The sequence below is a fragment of the Mustela nivalis genome (assembly GCF_964662115.1).
Source record: "Mustela nivalis genome assembly, chromosome: 8".
Taxonomy (NCBI): Eukaryota; Metazoa; Chordata; class Mammalia; order Carnivora; family Mustelidae; genus Mustela; species Mustela nivalis.
The window spans coordinates 121,865,473-121,878,860 of NC_139027.1; the positions used below are offsets into that span (position 1 = coordinate 121,865,473).

At 35.6% G+C, this 13,388-nt stretch overlaps 1 protein-coding gene across 15 annotated transcripts in view; it reads right to left on the bottom strand.

The window, feature by feature from the left end:
* Positions 1 to 2,068: 2,068 nt before the first annotated feature.
* Positions 2,069 to 13,388, bottom strand: part of RBM39 (RNA binding motif protein 39) — a 32,873-nt gene continuing 21,553 nt past the window's right edge. For 10 of the 15 annotated variants that reach the window (XM_082746251.1, XM_082746261.1, XM_082746258.1 and 7 more), the window contains 7 exons: positions 13,052 to 13,256; positions 12,373 to 12,450; positions 8,517 to 8,567; positions 6,388 to 6,469; positions 3,731 to 3,836; positions 3,141 to 3,219; positions 2,069 to 3,051 (listed from right to left, as the gene is read on the bottom strand). In XM_082746251.1, coding sequence (XP_082602377.1) covers positions 2,951 to 3,051; positions 3,141 to 3,219; positions 3,731 to 3,836; positions 6,388 to 6,469; positions 8,517 to 8,567; positions 12,373 to 12,450; positions 13,052 to 13,256 — 702 coding nt within the window. In that variant the 3' untranslated portion in view covers positions 2,069 to 2,950. The remainder of the gene's footprint in view (positions 3,052 to 3,140; positions 3,220 to 3,730; positions 3,837 to 6,387; positions 6,470 to 8,516; positions 8,568 to 12,372; positions 12,451 to 13,051; positions 13,257 to 13,388) is intronic. The other 5 variants (XM_082746264.1, XM_082746260.1, XM_082746257.1 and 2 more) reach the window with 1 other exon arrangement.

Sequence of the window (13,388 nt, forward strand, 5' to 3'; positions counted from 1 at the left end):
CTTAGAGAAAGGCGGGCCAATGAGTAGGTTTGTGATCCGTTTCTTAAATCCTGTTAATCCAAAATCCATGCCTGGAACTTACTGTGGATTCTAATAAACTACTATTCAACCCCATAAGGTTGATGCTGTTCTCACCATTTTAAAGATTTATTTGACAGATCACAAGGAGGTAGAGAGGCAGGCGGGGATGGGGGGACAAGCTCCCCGATGAGCAGAGAGCAATGTGGGGTTCTATCCCAAGACCCTGGGATCAGGACCTGAGCCGAAGGCAGAGGCTTTAACCCACTAAGCCATCCAGGTGCCCCTGTTCTCACCATTTTAAAGGTGAAAAGCTAAGTCTAGATTTCCTCAAGGTTGCACTGCACAAGGTAGTGTTAACCCAAGTCTAATTTCCAAAGTTATGCTTCAAAAATTATCCTTCAGATTTTGTGCAGACTTCAGAAAAACAAATCATCCACTGGAAATCAAATTCAACAAACTGACACAATGTAACTTAATGTCATAAACCTTCCAATTTTCTAACCAACTATACAGGAGTAGGTCTATTTTATAAAATGACCCCCTTATATATACACACACTTCAGTTAATTGGGCTCATAAAATCGGTTCTTTGTAATAAGGCCAAGCACCTCTCCCCTACTCCAGCCACACAGCCCTTGACAGACTTTGCTTTGAACTGAATTGCCCCTCAAGGAAAATGGTAACATAATGATGGACATAAGAAACTATACTGGCAGGGGTGCCTGGGTGGCTCAGTGGGTTAAAGCCTCTGCCTTCAGCTTGGGTTATGATCCCAGGGTCCCGGGATATAGCCCCACTATCCCCAATACAGGCTCCTGCTCAGCAGGAAGCTGGCTTCACCCTCTCCCACTGCTTTTGTTCCCTGTGTCTGTCAATTCTTAAAAACAAACAAACAAACAAACAAACAAACAAACTACACTGGCATTATTTAGGGGGTCATAAGGACACTACCAAAATAGCTCCAGCTAGCTTTTCCAGTGTGGGATGCTGTCTCAGGAATGGATCACTTCTAACATTCACTTTGAATTCACATAAATTACTTTGTCACACTACTCAGATTACTTGTACCACATTTGCTTTAGTATCATTTACAACCCAAATTTCATTCTGTGGCAGTAGGGAAATGTTTTAACACCACCTCTTTTTAACATGAGATTATAATTAAGTTTGCTGCCCCAGCTCCCCGGAAAGTAATGACAGAACAAAGCAGATAGAATATCAATCAAGAATAAAAAATTTAATTATGAAGATACTTTGGGAAAGAAAAAACTGTTAAAGTAGTAAGTCTGCCCCCCAAAACACTGCTGCCTATTGTTGAAAAATAAACTTGCATCTTGAAATTTTTCTTTAGGTTCAGTAACTGAAGCAATTATGTAATTTTCAGTATCCATCAGAAAGGATTGGTTGGTATAAAATCGTGATGCCTCCAGATTCAACTGATTATTTTCACAAATGAATAAACCTATAAAATTTGTGCCTTACCACTAATAAATCAATAGAGTAGAAAGCAGCAGGTGAGGAAATCAATACTGGAAGTTAATCATTCCATCAGGAGCAACATGGCCTATTCAAAGGTTCAAGGTAGATACAAAACCTCGAAGCAGAGTTCAGAATATAAATGGCTTGTTGCCTAATACACTTAAAGCCCAATTCCTTAATAAAATAACATGCAGCTCAATCAGTTTGGGAAAATCAGTTAAATGTTTCAACTTTTAACCATTTTGGTATTTAAATAGTGAAACACTTTTTCACAGAGATGACCTAACATAGTAGAGACTTAAGAATACCCAGGTTTAAGGGCTAAATAAATTTCATTTTCTTGTTGGAAAATCCCTAAGGTTTTGATTCATTACCCTACATAGTACAGTGCTAAAATATGGTGAAATGGAGAAATGTACAAAACAACTTTTTTGTTTGGGCAACAAAAAACTCTCGGCACACTACGCATTTTCCCCAAGAAGGAAGTCTTGAATAACTACTAAAAGTCAAAGAAACTAATATTCTACTTTCAAGTTTCTATGACTTCAAAACATTTCAAAAATGAAGATTTCTTGTGGCCTTTTTAAGAGAATTTTATTTGAGTGGTTCTTACAAAGGTTGTTGCAATATGAAAGTCATTTGTTTGATAGAAATATCAAGCTGTCTTGTCAAACACACTAAGTAACCCAAAAATATATTTCAGAGCTCACAGAGCTTAAAAAGAGCAAAGATTATATGCAACCAGACAAAACCTATTTCTGCATTTCCCATTTCTTGCTCAGACTGCTCTGCTTACCAGACTGTCACTAAACATCTTGAGGAAATGCAGGGATCATTTTGTTTGGAATCTTAGACACATCAGAACACATATTTACAAAGAAACTTTTACAGATACATTAATTGAAAAGATAGCATCCAGAAATGTAATCTTGAAAACTCCTTTTCTTGCCAATTGATCACGATGCAAGATGAGATGTTAATCAAACAGCCCTTTAGCTGTCTTGAATTTCCATACACTAAATGTGTACTCCAGAAACCTCTGCTAAACCATTAGCCAAGTATCAACATTAGTGAAACGTGTAATGTAACTGCTGTGTAAAAAGTTAGGCTTCTGAAACATTAAAAACATAATTACATCCCTGTCTGCCTTTTTACATTAAGCACATCTGTTCCCCCCCTAGAGCTATTCCTATAGATCCTTAATGTAAATTTCTACATGTACATTTAAAAGGCAGAACAAGAGAACAGCTTTGTATACAGTGGGATTTGCTAGTTAGGGATAATGAGCACACTGCATTCCTGTTAACATTTTTATTTTTTCAAGGTAACAGGAATTGTATACAAATGACAGTAGACCCTTGCCTCTTTATTTTTATCTAAATAAAAGATAACTCAAGATGAATTCTCAAGAAAGAAAAAAAGCTATGTACATAAGGGACTATATCTTCCTTCATCGTCTACTTGGAACCAGTAGTTGTGTTGCTGTCATAGAATCAGGGAAGAGGTTGTGATAAGTTGGAAGAGGTACATATGCTGCTGTTATCATTTTACCTGTTGAAAGAAGCAGATACGAGGGTTTAGCATTTTCACTTAAATTACATCCTTCATAATAATCACGCAGAAAAACAGATGAAACTCACCAGCAAACCACCTGCCATGCAATGCATTGACAGCAGCAATGGCTGCAGCAATTGATGGGCACTTCACATACACGTTGCCCTGAAATACAATTAATAAAAAGATAAGGGATGTATATAATTTTTCCAAATTTCCTGTAAATAAAAAAACACACCTCAGAGCTCTATAATCAAATACTTTTGCATTAGCTAGTATGTACACCTAGAAATTTAATGAAATTAATTTACCCTCCCTGAACTTGTTGTGTTCTTTTTTTCTATGACTTGAAAGCAGCTAAAGAATGAAGATGCCAGAATTTCATGGCAAACTTTCAACACTACCAACAACATTGCCACACTATGGTCTGATCTAATCTTATTAGAGGAGTGTCCTTATGTTGGGAAATATATATTTAGTCACTATGTTAAAATTTATCAGAATTAAAAAACAAAATAAAAACTTCCAGGGACAGCGGTGGTATGTCCCAAGTACATGTATGAAGGCTAAGTCATAAAAGAGTAAAACATCCTATCTTTATTAATATCAACCACCTGAGATGAGGTGCATAAAGGGCAGATTAAACTTTTCTGGCTTTAGAGGGGAAAAAAAATACCTGAGCTGAATTTTTGTCAACATAAATATGAATAACTCCTCCATGTTTATTACATTCTTCAATCACATCATCCTTAATCTCTGTATCCCATCCAACTTCTTCTTCTCTGTTAAGAGACAAGTATTAAGATCTATTAGACACCATTCAAACTTTTAAAAAAGTTACATATTCATCTGTATAAAAATAGGTCAAGTATGAATTCACTTAACTAATTTAAAAATTGATGTTAGCAGTGTAGTGCATTGGAGAAAATAACCAGGATTTAAGGAACTGTTTAGAAAAAAGCTTAATGAATTTTTTAAAAAGACTTTGAGAGAGCTGGTGCCCAGGTGTGCACACGAGCATGGGGAGGGGCAGAGGGAGACAGAGAAGCAGACTTCCCACTTATCCCAGGAGTCCAACATACCAGGCTTGATCCCAGGAACCTGAGACCATGACCTTAGCCAAGTCAGATAATTACCAACTGAGCCACCCAAACATCCTAGATTATGAATTTCTTAACTCTAAATTAACATTTAAAGTAGTTATGGACACACAGCAAATAATATGTATGTACACCAACATTTTAACATTAGCCAGACAAAGCTTTAAAAAAAAAAAAAAAAAGATTTTGATATTATCTGGACACCTGGGAGGCTTTATCAGTTAAGTGTCTGCCTTCAGCGCAGGTCACCATCCCAGGGTCCTAGGATCGAGATCAACATCAGGCTGGCTCCTTGCTCAGTTGAGGAGATTGCTTCCTTCTTTGATTTTTTTTTTTTTTTAAGATTTTATTTGAGAGAGACTGAAAATGAGAGAGATTACAGAGGGGAAGGGAGAAGCAGACTCACTGCTAAGTGGAGTCTGCTTCTTGCCTGCCACTCCCCCCTGCTTGTGCTCACACTCTCACACTCCCTCTCTGACAATAAATAAAATCTTAAAAAAAAAAAAAGAATCTAGTGTTACCAAAAGAACACAAGAATCCAAAGCTCGCTCTCTATGGTAAACCATGACTATAAACAATGCGAAGAGCATGTGATAAACTACTGATATAAAACAATGTTTCATAACATGTAATGGTTCATTTATCAAATCAACTGAAGAGGTTATCTTCATTTACCTCAGAATGTATTACAAATACGATATATTAAACAAAACAGAAGAGTTTGGACTGATAAATAAATGGCATTCTAATCACTGTGCCTAAGCATTAGGAAAAAGAAATTTCTAATTCCTGGACTGCATTAATCTAGGAATATTTTCCAAAGATCCTCTTCTGCTACATAAAATTAAAATAATATGAAAATCTCCAAGGCAAGAACTGCTAGCAGAATAAAGTGGCAATAGAAATAAACACAAATACAAATGAACAAACAAAACAAGCAAGGGACACCTGGGTGGCTCAGTGGGTTAGGCCACTGCCTTCGGCTCGGGTCGTGATCTCAGGGTCCTGGGATCGAGTCCCGCATCGGGCTCTCTGCTCAGCAGGGAGCCTGCTTCCTCCTCTCTCTCTCTGCCTGCCTCTCTGCCTACTTGTGATCTCTCTCTGTCAAATAAATAAATAAAATCTTAAAAAAAAAAAAAAAAAAAAAAAAACAAGCAAAAGCACACCCATAGAGAACAAAAGGGTAACTGCCGGAGGGGAGGAGGTTGTAAGGATGGGTAAAATAGGTGAAGTGGAATGGGACATACAAGCTTTCAGTTATGAACACAGTATGTCCACAATGATGAAGAGTACAGGATAGGGAATATCAATACAGTATCAATGATACTGTAACAGCCATCTATGGTGACAAATGGTAAGCTACAGTGAGCATAGCATAAGGTGTAGTGTTTAACAACTATTATGAGCCTGACACTAATGCAACACATTGTATGTAAAATTACAAGTGATAAAGACTGATAGAAAACTTCTGAGAAAAATACTTAGATATAACTGGTAAACAATATCTGTATACCTTTTACATTGATTCCAATCTTACACATACCCAAATTTAGCAATAAGGTTATTAAAATACCCTAAGAAAGGATGAAAACTGTTGCTTACTATTTGAAATGTAAAATACATTGAAGCCTCTGGAATGTTAACTTAGAAAAGCTGAATATTAATACTTTCACAGTACAAGATGGCTTTCAACTGCATAAGTCCACCTATACAGTACTATAAATGTAGTTACTCTTTAAGGTTTTCTATTCTTTTATTTTTTAAAGATTTTTCTATTCTTTAGCTTAATGTAAGAATGCAGTACAGAAGATATTTAACATATAAGATATATGTTTATCAACTGTTTATGTTACTATAAGGATTTCAGTCAACAGTAGGCTGCCAGCAGTTAAGTTTTAGAGGAAGTAAAAATTTACACAGATTTTTTGACTGTGCAAGCAGGGATCTGCACCTGTAATCCTCACACTGTTCAAGTGTCAATGGTACACATACCCCCCTTTCTTTTTCTTTTTAAGTTTTTATTTATTTATCAGATAGAGATCATAAGAAGGCAAAGAGGCAAGCAGAGAGAGAGGGGGAAGCAGGCTCCCTGCTGAGCAGAGAGCCCGATGCAGGGCTCAATCTCCGGACGCTGGGATCATGATCTGAGCCAAAGGCAGAAGATTTAACTCAATGAGCCACCCAGGCACCCCTATATACCCCATTTTCAACTTGACCAAAGTATATTACTTACGTTTGAGGGTTAAACATGTTAGAAAGTTGGAAACACTGTGTTGCAAGAGGCTGAACAGAGGCAGCTGCAGCTAAAGCTGAAGCTAAAAAAATAGAAAAAACAAAAAAAAACAAAAAAAAAAAAAAAAGAGAGAGAGAGAGATAAATTAGCTTCATGGAAAATGCATCAGAATAGCTCTGATGAATGTAATAAAACCAAAAACCCCTCTAAATCCCAACTGGGAAACTAGGATAGTCAAGTCACTTCCCTAATTTGCTTAATAATGCTATCAAAGTGTCTAATGGTACCCAACTGGAGTTGTCAGAAAACTGAAACAACTGAACATTTGAAATAGCCAATCTTCAGTTGGAAATTTTATTTTTAAAAGGAAAATTAACCTTTAGGTGTAATCAAAACTCTTTCAATTAGACAAATTTAAAAATCAATCCAGAAAGGCAAAGGATAAAATAGAAGATTGATTTTATAGAACTGCTTGAGTTTATACCCTAAGAAGCAGGGAACAATGAAAATACCGTCTTCTGTTTTTGCCCATGAATATAGTTACGTATTTTCTTTTAAACAAACATTAATAAAAGGACTGTTTAACAGAGAAGATGCAGAAAACCATCCATTTAAAATTTAATATCCAGAAATATAAACCCTATTTCAAAATCAAATGAGTATTTTTTAAATGACTAGGTCACAGCACAAGAAACACTAAAAATACCATATATGTTATTATACTACTAAGATACTAATATCCAGGAGGAACATTTAAAACCCATACTGGTTTTAGGTTTGAAATGAGAGCACTGTCCAAAACAGTTCCCCCATTGCTTTTGTATGGGATTCACAAAACATTACCAGTAGCTGTTACAGAACTCACCGTAATCAATATATTTGACCAAATTTCATTCCAATATATAACAACAAACAAAGCTAAGGATAAAACAGTGCATTAGAAATTATGGTAATTAAAATTAACAATCACCTGAGGAAATATCAGATATTATTCCACTGAATAAAAATTAGGGCCATGCATGAAATGCATCATAAAAAATGATTACTTGTTTTAATTACAAAAGTGCTTTTTGCCCCTTTATTACTTCAATAAACAAGTTTATTCTTGCATGAAGCTTTGCATGAAAATATAAATGCTTAATAAAGCTAACATGTCCTATTCCATTCAGAAAGGGTTAAGATGTAACCATGCTTATGTTATAATGAATATAAAAATGAGACCCATCGTGTACTTTATCATAAACAAATGGAAATATTCTTGAAAATAAACACTAGCTTATTATAAAACTGAGAACTACTTTATTTTTTTTCATTTTCTTAAATGAATTAGGACAAAAATTTAGAAAATATGTGATAGGAACATTCCAGCTCCACCTAGATGAATGCAGAACACAATGAATTCAGCACAGAAATATAGCGAATAGAAAAATCCACTATTTAAACTTTTTAAAATCTGTTGCAAAAAGAATTGTTAACTGTCTCACTTACTGGAAAAAAATTAAAATATACATTTAATTCCTATCATGGAACATGGTAGACATTTTCATATAGAATCATTCTCCTAAACAACTTTTAAGTACAACCTATGAAAGATGGGATACTGAATTAGCTCAACAGCAAAATACTATAAACAAATGGCAGAGATTTGGCAATCAAAAACAAGATAAAATAGCCTACTTTAGAAATAATTATTTCAATCTTTGAAATATGCATGCAATTTAGTTCTGGCTAACTGCCTCATTGCTTCGTACTGTTAATATAAATCACTGAAGTTAGAGTCCTTAACCTTACGTTAATTAAGTTCAGACTCCTGAAAGATTTATGTGCTGAAACAACAAATTCCATTTTCTGACTTCTACACAAAACAATCAGAACACAAAAATAAACATACAAAACTAAAGATAATGCCAAATTAAGCAACAAATGCACATGCACAGACATTTTAATTTTGGTTCCTTGGAACTGTTATGGTTTGGATTAAGCCAACTGAAATGTACATTAATTGATGGCTTAATGTATACACACCATATGTCATTCTTTAAAAAAATCCAAAATGTAAAAAGTGATATAATAACTATGTCTTGCTACATTGACATCTATTTCAAAGACAAATAAAAAGCTCAACTCACCTTCAGTCTGTTGAGAAAGTCTTGTTTGCAAATCTATAACAAAAGAGAATTCTACAGCTCAGTGCAGGAACAATGAAGAGCCTCAACTAACAGGGTAAATGTCAGGAAAGCATTAATAAAAGAGGACTACATAGCAGGGTTTATCAAAATAAACTTCTAGTAAAACCTGGCAGCCAAACCTCCTTCCCCATTCCTCATTGACAAGGCTTTGGGGCCTTTGTGTCTTTCCTCCTATCCTAGAAAACTTCTTTTGCCTCTGTCCTCCTACTCCTAGTACTCTACCACATCTCCTATGTATTCCACATACTACTCTTCACATGGGAATAATGGGAAATGGGGAAAGGGAAGCACACCGGTCAGAAAATCCATGAAAACCCTGATCTTGAGAATTCAATTCCAAGTACTTGGGATATTCAACTCTAGCGAGAAGATGACAGTTTAATCAGATCTAGTTTCCTGGCATAGTATGGAAATTTAATGAAGCAGAAATAAATTTTAACCAAGATTACTATAATCTATGAAATACAAGAAGAATTCAATCATCTAGTCACTATCAAAAATAAGAATAAGGGGGATGTTTACCAGTGTATTTCCCCATATAATCATTAAATTCTCCAGGGGAAGTGAAGTTAACAGAAAGCTGCTTAGCACTGAAAACAGCAGCAAATGTTAAAAAAAAAAAAAAAGTCACTGTGCTATCTTGAAGTTAAAAACTATGAAAATACATAACATAAAAATTATTTAGATCCAGAAACTAATTTTTATTAACATGTGATTTAACTGTAACACGTTATCATCATCATCTAGGTGTCTTCCTGAGTACAGAAAAAAAAATTTTAAATGGGCAAAAATGACACCTGCTTGCTCAGTAGACAGTGCAACTCCAACTCAGGGTTATGAGTTCAATCCCCTCAATGGACGCAGACATGCTTAAAAATAGAATCTCAAAAGGTAGGGCAATAACGGAAAGGAATCGGCACCCCAAGTTATGCTGAGATAAAATATACTTGGGTCCTAGGGGCTCAAAACTGGTATCTGAGGGAGTTCAAGAAATGTAACTGGTTTATACTGAAGGAACGTGAAGATATGACCATAGAAACACTGCCAAACTTTATAACACAATTTGTCTTTTCTTTCCATATAATAGGGAAAAAAATCTACCATAAGGGATGCCTGGCTGCCTCAGTCGGAAGAGCACAGGACTCTTGATCTCAGGGTTTTGAGTTCAAGCCCCACAGTGGATGTAGAATTTACTTGAATAAATAAAAACTTAAAAAAAACAAAACAAAACAAAAAACTCACACTATTTTAAGGGTATGTAAATCCCTATCAAGATTTCAAAAATGATTTTAAAGGTCATTTGTAACAAGTTAGGAAACAAAGTACAGGATTCATAAAGATAAGGACTCTACTTTAGGAACAACTTCTTAAATTTCTAAAATAAAGTGGATAGAGTAAAGACTCACCCTTGGTTTTAAAAAAACAGCTTTAAAGAACTTAGGAGAAAGGGCTTTGGACACACTGAAAAGCAATTTATAGCATTTCAACAAGAGGTAAGATTTTAAATGATGACTATCAGGAGAAAGATACCAAAGGTAATGTAAATATTTACCTAAAAATTGAGAGATTATTAATTCAGTAGCGATAACAATCTATGGGATTCGTAAGAAGAAAGAATCAAACTTTATAATCATCTCAATAAACACTAGTAAGGGTGAATATAACAAATACAGATAACTGGCTACTCAGCCAATCCACATGCACCTTTACAGAATTCTAGTTGATCACAATCAGCCCACCTTAACTACAAACTGCACAGTAAATGTGCCCAAGAAGGTGTAGCCATACATTATGCATTGAGAAATAATGGCTAAGGATAGTTATGTCTAATTTTCAAAAATCTTCAATTAGGTGAAGATACTATATTTATGAAGAACATCAAATCAACATATTTGATACCGCACCCAGGATATAACATAAGATTGTTGAGAAACAAATCCTATGTTACTACACCAAATCCCCAAAGACAGCAGACAAATATTCACTACCCTCTAGTGAAATAACTAGAATATGATAAACAGTCAGCATTTTCTAAAATTATTAAAGGAATGATCTGAACAATGGGAAGCAATATAAGGTTAGTTTTCAGATTAAACAGCAAGTCTATTTATTGACGTAAAGACTTTATTTATTATAGACAGAGAAAGCAAAGCAGAGAACACAAGCATGGGGCAGCTGGAGAGGCAGAAGCAGGCTCCCTGCTGAGCAGGATGTCCATTATGGGGCTCCATCCCTGGACGCCCAGATTAGGACCTGAGCCAAAGACAGATGCTTAACGAGTAAGCCACCCAGGTGCCCCTGAATAGCAAGTTTAAAAGCATAGACTGAGTTAACACTTCTGGAAGGGATGGGTTCCTTAATGTCCTTGATTAAACCAAGTGACATTCGTTGGCTATTTGGTGACTCAAGCAATTAAATGTCTAATACTTGTTTATAGAGTCGAAACAATTCAGTGATAATTGGGGGAGTTTTCCAGCGACTCAAAACACAGAAGTCCATTAATGGTTATGATTTTTCCCCATAAAGACAAGCAAGTATGGTTTTATCAAAAAAAAAGATTCACTTATTTGAGAGAAAGAGAGGGAGAGACAGTGTAAGTGCTACCAGCAGAGGGAGAAGGGGAAAGCATCTCAAGCAGACTCCATTGCCCTATGCAGAATCTATGATGTGGGGATGATGTCACGACCCTGAGATCATGACCTGACTGAAATCAAGAGACCAATGCTTAACCCACTAGCCACCCAGGCACCCTGGTTCTGTCAAAAGTTTTATAAATACCTATCAGATTTCAAAATAAATAATAGAATCTGACAGGAGAAACACTAAAACAGAAAAGGCAGATTTTCTCAAGTTACAAACGTGGGGACATCCACTAAAAGGGAAACAATGAAAAGGCCCTTCTCTCTTAATAACAAAATAAAAAGCAGAAAGATTCTCTCCTTTAATTAATAAGCTTTTGATTTAAATGAAAATTATAAATCACTCAACTACATAAAGAGGTCCATGAATCAATCATGGACATTTCTGTATATTCAGATGCAGTACTGTGGTCTTAAACTTACAAGCTGTGATTTACAGAGTCTCACTTTGTAGATAGTATTCATAATACAAAGTGCCATACTTTCATGGGATATAGATTTTCTGTTTTCCAAGGTCCAAAATACAAATGGTTCTTCTTACATGTTCTAAAAGCAAGTTCTTCAACATTTCAAAATTAAATGCTACCCTGGCTGTCAGGTTTTGATTAGCATCAAGGTTTATAAAAGGAAATTTGAGGAACTTAAGCCAAACGAAAACAGTGTTTATCATAAACCAAAGCCCCTGTTACACAACTACAATAGACCATTGCTTCTCTATTTTCCGGCCCTGTTCATGAGTTCCCATTCCCCTAACTGAAAATCTCAAAATACCATGTACTGTTTAGATGAAAGCACTCTTGGTATTGTAATTATTTTACATAAAGCTTGATTTAAAGGTCCCTAATAGTTTAATCAACTCAAACATTACAAAGAAACAGTTCTTGAAAACAATATACATTTTAGTATTTAAGGAAAGTTATGGATTTACAAAGGTCTAACAGGTAATTCCAACTAAAAATGGTTCAAGAAAATGCCCTGATAGCCTATTATTATTAGTGAATAATTCTATTCTGTATTTCCATTTCCTTTAAATTTACAGGCTAAAAAGTACTTGATGAATTGAATTCTCAGTAAGTCCTTTTAAATGCAAAAATTTGGCAAATTTTCGAATTAGGTGAAAAACAACGATTTCAAATTAGAAAAGATTCAATTCCTACCTGCCACAGCACCAAATGCCAAAGAGCCACTCATTTGTAGAGCCTGCTGTGCTGCTGGTGGAATCTGCAAACCTGTACCTGTGTAAAAGAAAACAGATCTTACAGTCCTTACTATGTTAAGAGTAGAAAACCCCAATTTTCTGGGTGCTTACTACTACCAAAGTTACTTCACTATAAGTATTTACAAGCAAGACTTGTAATCTGGGCAACTGAGGATATAAATATCATTAAGAAAGCAAAAGGAATCCTGTAACGTATGCTATGGCACTTAAAAGGCACCACCACAAAGTAGATTCCATTAGAACTTTTTAAAGTAGCCTCATCTATGAAATTGCATTTACCACCCAAGAATAGTAAGGTCAGGGGCGCCTGGGTGGCTCAGTGGTTTAAAGCCTCTGCCTTCGGCTCGGATCATGATCCCAGGGTCCTGGGATTGAGCCCAGCGCCCGGCTCTCTGCTCAGCAGGGAGCCTGCTTCCTCCTCTCTCTCTCTCTGCCTGCCTCTCTGCATACTTGTAATCGGTCTCTCTGTCAAATAAATAAATAAAATCTTAAAAAATAATAATAATAATAATAAGGTCAACCACAAAGTAAAAAAAAATATTTTTTGAGTCTGTGTCGGTTACCTTACTCATTACCATATCCACAATAAATCATTCAGAACACATGTGAAAACTTACCTTCTGCAAGTCTTGCCATTAATTGGAGACGACCAGTTGTTCCCAAGTCAATTCCAGTCCTTTCCAGTTCATCACTGTCCAAGAATGAGCTAGCACTGGAAGCATCAGTACGTTCAGTAACATGACCAACTTTCATTGGTCTTCCTGCTAACTCAAATCCATTAAGCTGTTCCAAAGCCTTCTTGGCACATTCTGAATCAGAAAACTGTAATTGAGGTAAAGGTGAAGTCCAGTATGTGAGTTCATGTATACACCTAAGGTAAGCTTACTTATTAAGTCTAGTCTATTCAATAATTATACAAGTGGGTGGATGGGAAAGTAGAATTTCTAGCTTTAA